A 16691-nucleotide genomic window follows, 5' to 3' on the forward strand; every position below is an offset into this window, starting at 1 on the left:
GGGTAGCTCGTAGCGTGGTACAGCGTAGTCCATCAGCGCTTTGAAAGCTTCGCTTTCAACTAACCGGTAGGGCATCATCTCTAATGAGATTAGTCTAGCAATGTGTGCATTCAAACCCTATGTACGCGGATGCGAGGATGAGTACTTCCTTTTCCTAACAAGAGTCTCATGTAGGGTGAGTTGGACTGGAGAGCTGGAGATCGTGGAACTAGCGGTGGTGCCGGTGGACATGGGTGAGTGAGAGAGGGTTGGAGATGGTATTCTTGCCGGTGCCCTACATGCAGTGTTTCCTACTGCAAACCTGGCGATTCCCTAACTTCTTTGGCCTGGCGACGAAAGCTGCACAGATACTGCGGGTGGTGCGGGAAATGGTGGGTTTAAAGTGAGGGAAGGGATGTAGCGTTGCTGACTAGCTTCATTGGCCGAGGGTGCTGCAACCTTTAGGGACGTTTGGTAGTTAGTCCAGGCTTGCAAATGCATGGTGGATAAATGTCTATGCATGCAACTTGTATTTAGACTTTTAAGATTCTGACCTCTGCTTAAGGCAGTTGAACATTTTTGACAGATGACTTTGCGCTGATCATTTGGATGTTGTTTAAAAAAATGCCAGACTGCACTCTTTCTACTATCGGATACCTTTTCAGGCATTGCAGACTGAGCTTCTTTAACCGGATGGCCACGCTGTCCTCCAACTGGTTTTGGTTTTGCCACGTGTTTTTGGCCAGATACGGGCCCGGCAGATGGAACCTGTTGTGATGTTGATGCCTGCTGCGGCTCCTCCTCCTCCGCTTCTGAACTACTGCCACCTGCACCCTGTTCCCCCAATGGCTGCCAATCGGGGTCAACAACTGGGTCATCTATGACCTCCTCTTCTATGTCGTGTGCAACTTCGTCTGTGTCACCGTGTAAGCCGGTGGTATAGCGTTCGTGACGGGGCACCATAGTCCCCGCTGGGTTTGATTCTGCCTCAGTACACTGCGAGGGCAATGTTCTGGTCTAAGTCAAAGGAACAGCATAGTAATCTGGCTGTGGCTGTGCATCTGTGCACTCCATGTCCGATTCAACTTCTAATAGGCATGGCCTGTTAACTGTTTCACTGTCTAACCCAGGAACGGTATGTGTAAAGAGCTCCATGGAGTAACCTGTTGTGTCTACTGACACATCCTTCACTGTTGTTCTGGGTGAAGGACACAAGGAAGCGACTTGTTCCTGACCGGGAGCATCCACTGATGATGCACTGCTCTGACATTTGGCACTTTCCGAGGAGGAGGCGAAAGAGCTAGAGGCAGAGTGAGCAATGAAAGCCAATACTTGTTCCTCCTGCTCCGGCTTCAAAAGTGGTTTTCCTACTCCCAGAAAAGAGAGCGTTCGAGGCCTTGTGTAGACAGATGACGTTTTTGGCTCAACAACTCGAGACTTAGGTGCTGTACTGCTTTTACCACAACCACCTGATGCTCCACCACCACTACCATCATTACCAGCTGACAATGACCGCCCACGGCCACGACCTCTTCCACTAGACTTCCTCATTGTTTGCAAAACGTAACCAAAGTAACGCTATTTGTTACAGTAAAACAACTTATAAGTTGAACTCAAACTTCTGTAGGATTTATATATACCTTTATAGGTGCCTGACACTGAAAGGAAAATCAGGCCCAATGTTACACACTAGGTTTTCTGTGCCCCAATAATTTGAGACAGATGGCACACACAGGACCAGCACTCAAGCAGACTTGCCAATATTTATCTCCCACTAACTATTTTTTTTTGAAAAGGGAGAATTTACCCCCCCCCCAAAAAAAGGCCCAGTATTACACAGTGCTTTTCGGTGGCACACAATGAGAGACAGATGGCACACACAGGACTGGCACGGAGGCAAACTTGCCAATATTTATCTCCCACTAACTTTTTTTTTTTGAAAAGGGAGAATTTACCCCCCTTCAAAAAACAGGCCAAGTATTACACAGTGCTTTTCGGTGGCACACAATGAGAGGCAGATGGCACACACAGGACTGGCACGGAGGCAAACTTGCCAATATTTATCTCCCACTAACTATTTTTTTTTGAAAAGGGAGAATTTACCCAAAAACAAAAAGGCCCAGTATTACACAGTGCTTTTCGGTGGCACACAATGAGAGACAGATGCCACACACAGGACTGGCACGGAGGCAGACTTGCCAATATTTATCTCCCACTAACTATTTTTTTTTGAAAAGGGAGAATTTACCCAAAAAACCCAAAAAGGCCCAGTATTACACAGTGGTTTTCGGTGGCACACAATGAGAGAGAGATGCCACCCACAGCAATGGCACGGAGGCAGACTTGCCAATATTTATCTCCCACTATTTTTTTTTTTTTTTAAAAGGGAGAATTTAGCCAAAAAAAAAAAAATGGCCAAGTATCACACAGTGGTTTTTTCGGTGCCACACAATGAGAGAGAGATGCCACCCACAGCAATGGCACGGAGGCAGACTTGCCAATATTTATCTCCAACTAATTTTTTTTTTTTTTTGAAAAGGGAGAATTTAGCCAAAAAAAAAAAAATGGCCAAGTATCACACAGTGGTTTTTTCGGTGGCACACAATGAGAGAGAGATGCCACCCACAGCAATTGCACGGAGGCAGACTTGCCAATATTTATCTCCCACTAATTTATTTTTTTGGAAAAGGGAGAATGTAGCCAAAAAAAAAAAAAATGGCCAAGTATCACACAGTGGTTTTCGTTTTCGGTGCCACACAATGAGAGAGAGATGCCACCCACAGCAATGGCACAGAGGCAGACTTGCCAATATTTATCTCCCTGCAGTTATCTCAGAAAAGTATGGCAGGCAGCTATAAAAAGGACTGCTGCACACAAAAGTGTGGACAAACACACAAGATAGCTGTGCAGAAAGGAAGGAAAAACAGGATTTGTGCTTTGAAAAAAGCAGTTGGTTTGCACAGCGGCGTACACACACAGCAACGCAGCTATCAGGGTCAGGGAGCCTTCTAGGGCAGCCCAATGAGCGACAGCGCTGAGGAAAAAAAAATGTAGCTTCCACTGTCCCTGCAATCAAAAGGTGGTGTTGGACAGTGGAAATCGCTACAGCACAAGCGGTTTGTGGCTTTATGGACCCTGCCTATCACTATCCCTGCTTCTGAAGAAGCGGCAGCAACCTCTCCCTACGCTCAGAGCAGCAGCAGTAAGATGGCGGTCGGCGGGAACTGTCATGATTACCCCAATGGCAGGGGAATAAAAATAACAAAACGGACTAGCTCTCGGGTGATGGAAACTAAAGTTGACCGTGACCTGAACCTGACACAACACTGGAAGTAGCCGAGGGGTGTTCCTACGATGCCCTAGACACCACGCGCCAGCCGGAGATCTAACTACCCCTATCAGAGGAATATACAGGCCTGCCTTACCTCCAGAGATGAACCCCAAAAGGAGATAGCAGCCCCCCACAGATACTGACGGTGAGTTCAGAGGAAATGACATACGTAGGATGAACAGCAGATTTAGCACAGTGAGGTCCGCTTACTAGATAGCAGAAGGATAGGAAAGAGTTACTTCACGGTCAACTTCAAAACACTACTCAAAAACACCATCCTGAAATTACTTTAAAACTCCAGTGACAACTCATGCCACTGGAGTGGCAATTTCAGTCCACAAGAGCTTCCAGCTGCAGAGAGTCACATTGCAGCAAGCTGGACAAGATATACATTAACTAGAAACAAAATTCAACTTAGCTGAACAGGAACTTGAGGCAGGAGAATGCAACAGAATGCTACTGATACATTGTTGGCCGGCATGGGACTAACAGCCAAGCAGCCTTAAATAGGAAACTCCCCTAATGGGTGGCAACAGGTAATCAAGGATAGAAGAAGGCACATAAGTGGCACTACCATAAAACACCACCGGGGGAGCCCACAAACAGAATTCACAACAGGGAACGCCCCTTTATAGCCCCTGTGACGCGGCAGAAAGCAAGCCAATCACTGCAATGCCCTTCTCTAAGATGGTGGGGACTGAGAACTATGTCATCACGCTGCCCACACTCTGCGTCCACCTTCATTGACTGAGAAATGGCGCTTTTAGCGTCATCGAAACGCAACTTTGGCGCGAAAGTCGCGTATCGCATGGCCGATGCAACGCTGGGATCGGCTCGGTTTCATGAGACGCCGACTTTGCCAAAAGTCGGTGACTTATGAAAATGAACGATCTGTTTCACTCAACCCTACCTCTGGTATCTGAGTCTCATCAGGATCACCTCCATCCTTGGTAGTTAATGTCTGGTGATGAGGTTCTGGATTCTGCTCAGACCTTACTTCTTCTGACCTGGATCCAACCTGAAAAAATGTTGGGCATCAGTGCAGATGCTTTCCACCTCTGGATTCTGTGATTCTTCAGAGCAGACCTCTGATGCCCATGGAATTCATGGTGTGACCAGCTATTCAGAGTGGCCCATCTGAGGTTCCCCACAGTTAGTTGGGGGGGAAACAAGGATGTTTGAGGTAACACCTCTGAGAATTGTAAGGTGGAGGAGGAAGAGGTGAGGCCACTTGATGCAGTGCTTGCTGTCCACTGGAGCACATGCTGTTCCTGAGCCTCATCTACAAGGCATACCACTGTGCAGCTGCCAAAGAAAGGGAGTCCAGTAAGCCAGCCAGTGACAGATGTTGTCACTGGTCTTTGGATAGGACGAGATGGTGTTTGTTCAGTTGAGCTTTCATTCATATTAACATCTAACCCACGTATGAGTCACCCGCCAGGGCCATGGAGTACTCGGTAGCAGGTCTGGTCAGCTTACAAGGGGATGTCACGGTGGCGACCCGGTCCGTGGCCCTGGGTGGCTATGTAAAAGGGAAATTGAATAAAGTTTATGTTCGTGACGCCACCTGTGGTATTCGGTCAGTGGGGACCGACACTGCTTTAAGGAGTCCTCTGGGGTGATGTTATTGCAGCTAGATGGTATAACTTCCCACAGGAGAAGTATATCCCCAGGGCTCCCGGTGTGTAGGTGGAAGATGGTGAATGGCGCAGTAAAGAATGAGGACACAGGTTTGCAGTCTCTTTACCTGGTTTACTGAAGACTTCAGGCAGCCACAGTCCAGGGTACCAGATCACAGGATAGACAGAGTCCGGCCAGCTTCGAGGCAAGTTGGGAGTCCCCCTATCCAGGTGGAGTTAAAAGCCTTTCCTCTAGCACGGTGGTGTTGTAGTCCCTTACTGTTATGATCCCAATGGTAGAGGATCTCAGGGGTTTCAGCAAAGTCTGCAAACACAAAAAACCCCAGCTCATAGGGAGGTGGTAACTGGACTGACCGCATACCTGATCCTAGCCCACAACTAATAGCAGCCGGGGAACGTACCTACGTTGATTCTAGACGTCTCGCACCAGCCGGAGAACTAACTAACCCTTTCAGAGAAAATAAGACCTTTACTTGCCTCAAGAGAAAGGTACCCCAAAGTAGATACAAGCCCCCAACAAATAATAACGGTGAGGTAAGAAGAAAGGACAAACGTAAGTATGAACTAGATTCAGCAAAGAGAGGCCCACTATATAATAGCAGAAAAATAGGAAGCGGACTTATGCGGTCAGCGAAAACCCTACAAAAATATCCACGCTGAATATCCAAGAACCCCCAAACCGACTAACGGTGTGGGGGGAGAATATCAGCCCCCTAGAGCTTCCAGCAAAATCAGGAATCACATTTTGAACAAGCTGGACTAAAATTAGAGCAATGAAAATAAACAAAAATAAGAAAGCAGGACTTAGCTTATCTTGTAAAAATCAGGACCAGAAGACAGGAGCAAACAGACATGAACTGATTACATCAATGCCGGGCACTAGACTAAGAATCCAGGAAGTTTAAATAGGAACACCCAAGGCCTAAAGAACCAGGTGTGTGCCAACCTGGGGAAAGAGAATCCAAGTGCCATACCGCTAGTGACCACAAGAGGGAGCCAAGAAGTATAGTTCACAACACCTTACTGCCTATAGCTTCTGATAAGGTCCTCACAGTTCTCTCTGTCCCCCGTATAGGATAGGACACAAACCTGTATGACAGGTGACTCGAGCCTTTTTACAGGATCTCTATCATGACCCGGGCTCTATGCGTCACTTTGCCTCCTGGAGTCCTGGGTATTGAGGTAGACAGGTAACTTGCAGTTCAGCTGTCCTGCCGGTCTCCGCTGTAAGTCGTAGAGTCCCTTACAACTTCGGTGTTCCTGCTACCGGTTATCTGTGCCTCAGAGGGAGGCAGTCCATTCGCAGCTGGTCTTCCCTGATATCACTCTCCTGTGCTTCGCTCTCCTACACGCTCGCTGCAATCTGTTCTGCTTTCGGCATTATCTCTGTCCTGGAGCTGCAGCACTTTGTCGTGGCTGCATTGCTTCTCATACATTCTTCCTGCCTCAGACTGCTCCAGTCTGCTCTCTGGCACTATCTGACTCAATCTGAATGTCTTTCCCTCCAAACCACAATATATATAGGGGAGTCACCTAGGAATAGGATCAAAAGCTCCCCCTTGTGGCCTGGAGTGTGAACATGTTGCATGTTTGTGTTTACTTGGTGAAAGTTATCCTTCATCGCCTCCAAGCGTAACATCACTCTCCCCGTGAGGAAAGCAATGTCACTATGACAACCAGGACCCTGGGGCATCACACGTACTCATTGAACATCAAGCTTATTCCTCCTGCCACCATGACCTCACTTTTTCCCACTTATGTTGTTTGTAGCCTTCCCCTCTTGTAATCTGCTATTTCACAACCTTAGACCCACAACTGTCAGGCATCTGTCACTAAATGAACATTCACTATTTATTTTCTTAGATAGTGTGCTTGAACACTCTCTGCACTGTGACACCGAGCACATGGAGCCAGGTAAACAAGATGTCCGCTTTTTATATTGCCAGGGACATGTGACTTCAGCAACCAATCACAGAAGACCTTCTTTCATGACGTTGTGAATGGATTATGCACCCTGATTGGTTGCCAGAATCAACACTCACAAAGTTAAGTGAAAAAAAAACGCGTGCGCCGCTCCTGATATCTCTCGTTTAACCTCTCCACACCCCTTCCCCTCATCAAGCGCATCCCCCCGCTCATAATTTAGCACCAACCTCCTAGCCAAAGTCATTTAAAACCATTAGTGGAAACACAATGACTTAACAAACTGACACCGACTTTTGCCGAGTTTGAGTAAAAATGCTCATGAACGCAAACACGAATCTGAATGTACTATGTTCATGCCGAATTTGAGATTGGCTAATGTTTTCCTAACCTTTCCACTCATCTCTATGCTTAATTAATTAAAAAAAGATGTCATCTATGCACCGTCCACACACTTCCTTGCATTACCAAGTGGTGGCATGTACAGAAATCCTCTACCAGGTAACACCAAGTTAGGATGTACATGTGCCATACTAGAACCCATGGTGGTCCCAGATAACTGTATTCACCAAACAAAAGATTCCTACAGATCACCTGAAGCTGGATCAGCATAAGCCTGGCTTTATTTGGGTCATCTTTTCAATATTTCACCTGTCTATAAATTATATATATATATATATATATATATATGTATATATATATATATATATATATATATATATATATATATATATATATATATATATAAGAAGTTAACTGGAAACATTTTCTAATCCAAATGTTTTGCCTGTCACATTGTGCCACTTCTTTACTGACTTGTAGAGCATAAAAGAACAGTTACACAGGTAAATAAAATCATGCTCAGCCTGTCGCTCTCTTGTCCGACCATCCCCGCAGCTTCGGACAATTTCACTGTGCGCCATTGTGGAATATATCTATATAAAAAATTGGATGACCCACATCACGTGACATCAGAACCGGAAGCCAAAGTGTAAAGAAAAGATGCCAGAAGAGGACAGTGTGCACTGAATGAAGATGAAAAAAACACGCAGGAAGGAGCAGAGAACAGGACAGTAAAATGCAAAAATAGCAGAGTGTGGTTTAAGATGTCGTAGAACTTTGCACTTTTTTTGCTTTTTCATCATTTATTGGGAGCCTGAAAAAAATGCATGTGAAATCGCAGTTGCATGTTTTATCTGTGCAATAAAATAAAAATACATTTATAAAAAATCAATCAAATAAAAAAACATAAAAAATGAAAATTCATTAAAAGGAAAAAATTAAAGCAAGAAACGCAGCAAGTTGTGATTGTATAATTTGATGCATAAACTTTTTAGGGAAAAACACAGACAGTAGTCTGTTGCCAAAGAGATGCATAATTCTGCATTGGAGCTGCAAACACAAAACAATAGGATATGATATAATGGGCATGTGGGGTGAACTTGTAATCTCTTCTTATTTATTGTAAAGCGCATCTACGTTCTGAGTCTTTCGGCTGATTACTCATCTCTTTGCGCCTCATTTCCTCGCTATGCTTTTTCTGCATTTCTTCTTCCTTCTTTCTTAACTCTCTTTCATGCACAAATTGAAATACAAATTGTTTCCTCTTTTGTCTTTCATCCTCTGGGGAATGGAATCTTTCCAATCGGAATTCAATGTCTTTAATGACTTCAATGAGGAGCTTCAGAACATCTTCATGTTTTCCTCTTGTCTTTAAGTGATCTTCAGGGGTGAAGTTCTCAAGAGCAAAGATCCTCTCCACACCCATGTCCTCAAACTTGGCCCGGACTTCTCTCTGCTTAGGGTTGGTCTTATGGGTGAGAACGACTAGAGGGAAAATTCCTGCAAAAGAAGAAATGTTCTTCTGAGTATGTACGAGGAGCTCTACGTCCTGCCGAAATCATGGTGGAGAAAAAATGAAAAATGTCGAAAAAAAAATTATAATCAGTTTATAAAACGCTATATTGTAACCTTCTATCAGTGATCATTTCAGGAATTCATTATGAAAACCACCGGGAAGAAGAAACAAGACAATAAAGTATGGAGGATTTTGATGTACAGTATAACTTTAGAGAAAATTTGGAGAAAGCACCAAAGAAGGAAAGCCATAAGATCCTGAGATTAGACCTAGCCCACAGCCTTACATAACTCTGGATATACTGTTTTGTGAGAAAATCAAAATCATTGGATAAGAGAATTAAGCAGAAATACAAGAAATCCCATAACCACCTGGCAGTCCAGCGCTACGGTTACCTGTTAGGTTTCTGGCGGTGGTCAGGAGCGCCTTTATTTCGAGTGCTTCATCAGATGAGAGTCCTTTTTTTACACTGGAAATGTGACATTTTTAAAACTTATTATTACTAATAAAAAGTCCTACAGAGGCTTTGCCTACACTATTAATGGCACTAACTTAAAGGGTTTCAGCGGGAGGGGATAGGAAAAAAAACTAATAAAAATTGCATTCACCCCTTAATAACCAGTTATTTTTGGCTTTGCATTTTCATTTCTTGCTCCCCTTCTTCCCAGAGTCATAACTTTTTTATGTTTTCATCAGTATGGCCATGTGAGGGCTTGTTTTTTGCGGGTCAAGTTGTACTTTTGAACAATACCATTGGATTTAACATATTGTATACTGAAAAATGGGAAAAAATTTCAAGTGCGGTGAAATTGCAAAAAAAGCGCAATTCCTACCACATGTTTGTTGGAGTTTTTTTACCATGTTCTCTAAATGCTGAAAAAAATAAAAAAAACCTACCTGTCATTATGATTCTCCAGGTCATTATGAGTACATACACACCAAACATGTCTAGGTGTTATTTTATTTAACCCCTTTCTGACATCTGACGTACTATCCCGTCGAGCTGGGGTGGGCCCGAATGCCCATCGACGGGATAGTACGTCATATGCGATCAGCCACGCTCACGGGGGGAGCGCCGCCGATCGCAGCCGGGTGTCAGCTATCACAGCTGACATCCGGCACTATGTGCCAGGAGCGGTCACATTAACTCCCTAAACGTTGCGATCATGTTTTGTTCCGGCAGCATAGGCAAGCATCGCGCAGGGAGGGGGCTCCCTGCATACTTCCCTGAGACCCTCGGAGCAACGCTATGTGGTCTCTTTGCTCCGAGGGTCTTTTACCTCCTTCTCCCTGCAGGCCCGGATCCAAAATGGCCGCGGGGCTGCTTCCGGGTCCTGCAGGGAGGTGGCTTACCAGCACCTGCTCTGAGCAGGCGCCAGGAAGCCTCCCTGCTGTGCCAGTCAGATAGCTGATCTGACACAGTGCTCTGCAAAGTGTCAGATCAGCGATCTGACACTATAGTAAGATGTCCCCCCAGGGACAATGTAAAAAAAAAAAATTTACATGTGTAAAAAAAATTCCTAAATAAAGAAAAAAAAAAATATATTCTTCCAATAAATACATATCTTTATCTAAATTAAAAAAAACAATAAAAGTACACATATTTAGTATCGCCACGTCCGTAACGACCCGACCTATAAAACTGTCCCACTGGTTAACCCCTTCAGCGAACACCGTAAAAAAGAACCGAGGCAAAAAACAACGCTTTATTATCATACCGCCGAACACAAAGTGGAATAACACGCAATAAAAAAAGGATATAAATATCCATGGTACCACCGAAAACGTCATCTTGTCCGGCAAAAAACGAGCGGCCATACAGCATCATCAGAGAAAAAATAAAAAAGTTATAGTCCTCAGAATAAAGCGATGCAAAAATAATTATTTTTTATATAAAATAGCTTTTATCGTACAAAAGCGCCAAAACATAAAAAAATGATATAAATGAGATATCGCTGTAATCGTACTGACCCTAAGAATAAAACTGCTTTATCAATTTTACCAAACGCGGAACGGTATAAACGCCTCCCCCAAAAGAAATTCATGAATAGCTGGTTTTTGGTCATTCTGACCGGAATAAAAAGCGATCAAAAAATGTCACATGCATGAAAATGTCACCAATAAAAACGTCAACTTGTCCCGCAAAAAACAAGACCTCACATGACTCTGGACCAAAATATGGAAAAATTATATCTCTCACAATGTGGAGACGCAAAAACTATTTTTTGCAATAAAAAGCGTCTTTTAGTGTGTGACAGCTGCCAATCATAAAAATCCGCAAAAAAAGTAAATCAAACCCCCCTTCATCACCACCTTAGTTAGGGAAAAATAATAAAACAAAAAAAATGTATTTATTTCCATTTTCCCATTAGGGTTAGGGTTGGGGCTAAAGTTAGGGTTAGGGTTGGGGCTAGGGTTAGAGTTAGGGTTGGGGCTAGGGTTAGGGTTGAGGCTAGGGTTAGGGTTAGGGTTGTGGCTAGGGTTAGGGTTGGGGCTAGGGTTAGGGTTGGGGCTAGAGTTAGGGTTGGGGCTAGGGTTAGGGTTAGGGTTAGGGCTACAGCTAGGGTTGGGGCTAAAGTTAGGGTTAGGGTTGGGGCTAAAATTAGGGTTAGGGTTGGGGCTAAAGTTAGGGTTAGGGTTTGGATTACATTTACGGTTGGGATTAGGGTTGGGATTAGGGTTAGAGGTGTGTCAGGGTTAGGGGTGTGGTTGGGGTTACCGTTGGGATTAGTGTTAGGAGTGTGTTTGGATCAGGGTTTCAGTTATAATTGGGGGGTTTCCACTGTTTAGGCACATCAGGGGCTCTCCAAACGCGACATGGCATCCGATCTCAATTCCAGCCAATTCTGCGTTGAAAAAGTAAAACAGTGCTCCTTCCCTTCAGAGCTCTCCCGTGTACCCAAACAGGGGTTTACCCCAACATATGGGGTATCAGCGTACTCAAGACAAATTGGACAAGAACTTGTGGGGTCCAATTTCTCCTGTTACCCTTGAGAAAATACAAAACTGGGGGCTAAAAAATAATTTTTGTGGAAAAAAAAAGGAATTTTTATTTTCTTGGCTCTGCATTATTAACTGTAGTGAAAAACTTTGGGGTTCAAAGTTCTCACAACACATCTAGATAAGTTCCTTGGGGGGTCTAGTTTCCAATATGGGGTCACTTGTGGGGGTTTCTACTGTTTAGGTACATCAGGGGCTCTACAAATGCAACTTGACACCTGCAGAACAATCCATCCAAGTCTGCATTCCAAACAGCGCTCCTTCCCTTCTGAGCTCTACCATGCGACCAAACAGTGGTTTATCCCCACATATTGGGTATCAGCGTACTCAGGACGACTTGCACAACAATCTCTGTGGTCCAATTTCTTCTGTTACCCTTGGGAAAATAAAAAATTTGGGGTGAAAATATCATTTTTGTGAAATAATATGATTTTTTATTTTTACGGCTCTGCATTATAAACTTCTGTGAAGCACTTGGTGTGTCAAAGTGCTCACCACACATCTAGATAAGTTCCTTAGGGGGTCTACTTTCCAAAATGGTGTCACTTGTGGGTGCTTTCAATGTTTAGGCACATCAAGGGATCTCCAAACGTGACATGGCATCCTATCTCAATTCCAGTCGATTTTGCATTGAAAAGTCAAATGGCGCTCCTTCCCTTCCGAGCTCTGCTATGCGCCCATACAGTGGTTAACCCCCACATATGGGGTATCGTCGTACTCAGGACAAATTGCATAATAACTTTTGTGGTATAATTTCTTCTCTTACCCTTGGAAAAATAAAAAATTGGGGGCGAAAAGATCATTTTTGTGAAAAAATATGATTTTTTATTTTTACGGCTCTGCATTATAAACTTCTGTGAAGCACTTGTTGGGTCAAAGTGCTCACCACACATCTAGATAAGTTCCTTAGGGGGTCTACTTTCCAAAATGGTGTCACTTGTTGGTGCTTTCAATGTTTAGGCACATCAAGGGATCTCCAAACGCGACATGACATCCTATCTCAATTCCAGTCAATTTTGCATTGAAAAGTCAAATGGCGCTCCTTCCCTTCCGAGCTCTGCTGTGCACCCAAACAGTGGTTTACCCTCACATATGGGGTATCAGCGTACTCAGGACTAATTGCAAACCAACAAATGCGGTCAAATTTCTCCTGTTACCCTTGGTAAAATAAAACAAATTGGAGCTGAAGTAAATATTTTTGTGAAAAAAAATTAAATGTTATTTTTTTTCTAAACATTCCAAAAGTTTCTGTGAAACACCTGAAGGGTTAATAATCTTCTTGAATGTGGTTTTGAGCACCTTGAGGGGTGCAGTTTTTAGAATGGTGTCACACTTGGGTATTTTCTATCATATAGACCCCTCAAAGTGACTTCAAATGTGATGTGGTCCCTAAAAAAAACATGGTGTTGTAAAAATGAGAAATTGCTGGTCAACTTTTATCCCTTATAACTCCCTAACAAAAAAAAAAATGTTGGTTCCAAAGTTGTGCTGATGTAAAGTAGACATGTTGGAAATGTTACTTCTTAAGCATTTTGTGTGACATATCTCTGGGATTTATGGGCATAAAAATTCAAAGTTGGAAAATTGCAAAATTTTCTAAATTTTCACCAAATTTCTGTTTTTCCACAAATAAACATAGGTAATATTAAATAAATTTTACCACTATCATGAAGTACAATATGTCACGAGAAAACATTGTCAGAATCATCAGGAACCGTTGAAGGGTTCCAGAGTTATAACCTCATAAAGGGACAATGGTCAGAATTGTAAAAATTGGCCCGGTCATTAACGTGCAAACCACCCTTGGGGGTAAAGGGGTTAAGTGGTGAAAAAAAATTCCAACGTTTGCCAAAAAGCAAAAATGCACCATTTTCTGATACCCGTAGCATCTCCAGTTTTCGTGATCTCGGATGGTGAGGGCTTATTTTTTGCTCAATGAGCTAAGGTTTTAATGATAATGGAGCGCCCCCAGATGCAGGGCCGCGGGGTACTCGGGCTTCTCAGTCTCAGTTCTGGGGTTGTCACGGTGGCTAGACCCAGTCCATGACCCTGCTAAGGGGCGTCCAATGAAAGATGTGATTTTGGTGCGTGGTGCAGGTCGCGATGAATAACGAGGACACAGGGTTGCAGTCTCTTTACCTCTTTACTGAAGGCTTCAGGATCCGCAATCCAGAGCACTGCTAACAGGGCTGGCTGAGACCGGCCGGTCCGAAGGCACATCCAGAGTTCCCTTTGCAGGTGGAAATCAGTGCCTACCTTCTAGCGCCTGGGTGTTGTAGTACCTCCCTGCTGAGCACCACGGGATAGTCCTCACAACTGTTGTGTCTGTATCTGATGTTCTTTCTCTGATGTTCTTCCTCTGATGTTCTTTCTCTGATGTTCTTCCTCACAACTATTCTGATGTTCTTCTCCGTCCCCCAGATGATATGGCTAGGACGCACCCGTATGACGGGTAGGCCTGGAGTTCTTCCGGGACCCTAGAGTCGCCCCTCTCCCACAATTGCCCCCTATGTCTGCTTAGGTGATTTAGGTGAGACAGACAACCTATAATCAACTGTCCTGCCGCTGTTTGAAGTAAATGCTTGGAGCCAATACTTCCTCGGCGTTCCAGCCACCGGCTACGCGCCTCAGTAGGATGTTGCCATGATCTTAAGGCACGACTCCTACTGGCTTTATCTCCTTTTTGCTGCGATCTCGTTCCTCACTTCTCCACAATATATCTCGCTTCGTTTCCTTTCTTAGGATGCCACCGCAACGGGTGCAGGCGCGGCTCCGTAACGTTCTGTTCTGTTAGCTAGGTCACTGTCAGGATCCCACCCCTGACAGAGCCCCCCCTGAATCTTCCCCCCCCCCGCAACACCCTCTGCCACAGGATGTTGCCTGGTTCCAACCCAGTCAGCTTCTGACTAGTGTTGAGCATTCCGATACCGCAAGTATCGGGTATTGGCCGATATTTGCGGTATCGGAATTCCGATACCGAGTTCCGATTTTTTTGTGATATCGGAAATCGGAATCGGAAGTTCCCAGTGTATGGTTCCCAGGGTCTGGAGGAGAGGAGACTCTCCTTCAGGCCCTGGGATCCATATTCATGTAAAAAATAAAGAATTAAAATAAAAAATATAGATATACTCACCCCTCCGGCGGAGCCTAGACCTTACCGATGTAACCGGCAGCCTCCGTTCCTAAGGATGAGGTGTTTAGGACCTGCGATGACGTCGCGGCTTGTGATTGGTCGCATGAGCGGTCACATGAGCGGTCACGCGACCAATCACAAGCCGCGACGTCATTGAAGGTCAAAAAAACCTCATTCTTAGGAACGGAGGCTGCCGGTTACATCGGTAAGGTCCAGGCTCCGCCGGAGGGGTGAGTATATCCATATTTTTTATTTTATTTCTTTATTTTTTACATGAATATGGATCCCAGGGCCTGAAGGAGAGTTTCCTCTCCTTCAGACCCTGGGAACCATCCAGGATACCTTCCGATACTTGTGTCCCATTGACTTGTATTAGTATCGGGTATCGGCGATATCCGATATTTTTCGTGTATCGGCCGATACTATCCGATACCAATACTTTCAAGTATCGGAAGGTATCGCCCAACACTACTTCTGACTAACTTCCTATCCAGCCCCAGTTTTACCCAAGTGTGAGGAGTGGCCTAATACATAGAACCCTTTGCTCCCCCTGGTGCTGGAATGTGAAATGTAGTGTGTGACTGTGATACCTGGTCAGGTGAACTCTTTAAAGGGAACCTGTCACCACGTTTTTGGAAGATGGGATAAAAATAGCGTTAAATAGGGGCAGAGGTGGGCGTTACATTAGTGTGTGTGTTATGCGTTTATTACCCACCTAAGTTGCCGAAATAACTTTGCAAAGTCTCCGTTTTCGCCTGTCAATCAGGCTGGTCAGGTCACATGGGCGTGGTGTCTTCCCCCAGATTTGGCGTAGTTTTCCGTTGGTGGCGTAGTGGTGTGCGCATGCCCAAAGTCCGGAATCCTCTTCCAGGGGATTTAAAATAGCGCGGTGTTCGTTATTGCATTGGTGATCGGTGGGCGCGGCCATCTTCCTTTGGCCGCGCGTGCGCAGAAGCGGCGCTCTGCTGGCCGCGGCTTCAGGAAAATGGCCGCGGGATGCCGCGCGTGCGCAGATGGATATCGCGGCGGCCATTTTCCTGAAGCCGCGGCCAGCAGAGCGCCGCTTCTGCGCACGCGCGGCCAAAGGAAGATGGCCGCGCCCACCGATCACCAATGCAATAACGAACACCGCGCTATTTTAAATCCCCTGGAAGAGGATTCCGGACTTTGGGCATGCGCACACCACTACGCCACCAACGGAAAACTACGCCAAATCTGGGGGAAGACAACGCCCATGCGACCTGACCAGCCTGATTGACAGGCGAAAACGGAGACTTTGCAAAGTTATTTCGGCAACTTAGGTGGGTAATAAACGCATAACACACACACTAATGTAACGCCCACCTCTGCCCCTATTTAACGCTATTTTTATCCCATCTTCCAAAAACGTGGTGACAGGTTCCCTTCTTTAAGTGCCATCAGATGTACCATCACTCCCCTTAGTGGCGGAGCGTCAGTACTGCAACGACCAGGACTCTGGGGCGCTGCAATAACATTTTTGATTACCCATTATTGCATTTTAATGCAATGCTGCGGCGACCAAAAAAAAACATAATTCTGGCATTTTGACTTTTTTTCTCGCTACTCCGTTTAGAGATCAGGTGAAATCTTTTTTTAATTGATAGATTGGGTGATTCTGAATGCGGCGATACAAAATATGTCTATGTTTGATTTATTTTTTATTTTATTTTGAATGGGGCGAAAGGGGGGTGATTTGAACTTTTATATATTTTTTATTTTTTTATATTTTTAAAAACATTTTTTTTTTACTTTTGGCATGCTTCAATAGTCTCCATGGAAGTCTAGAAGATGCCATAATCCGATCGG

General features: G+C 44.7%; 1 protein-coding gene across 1 annotated transcript in view; it reads right to left on the minus strand.

Moving 5' to 3' along the window:
• Nucleotides 1-8330: 8330 nt before the first annotated feature.
• Nucleotides 8331-16691, minus strand: part of LOC143784203 (uncharacterized) — a 73281-nt gene continuing 64920 nt past the window's right edge. The window contains exons 2-3 of the mRNA XM_077272135.1: nucleotides 9127-9200; nucleotides 8331-8715 (exon numbers count right to left, since the gene is read on the minus strand). Of these exons, the coding sequence (XP_077128250.1) occupies nucleotides 8333-8715; nucleotides 9127-9200 (457 nt within the window). The 3' untranslated portion in view covers nucleotides 8331-8332. The remainder of the gene's footprint in view (nucleotides 8716-9126; nucleotides 9201-16691) is intronic.

Source organism: Ranitomeya variabilis, chromosome 7 (assembly GCF_051348905.1).
Source record: "Ranitomeya variabilis isolate aRanVar5 chromosome 7, aRanVar5.hap1, whole genome shotgun sequence".
Lineage (NCBI taxonomy): Eukaryota > Metazoa > Chordata > Amphibia > Anura > Dendrobatidae > Ranitomeya > Ranitomeya variabilis.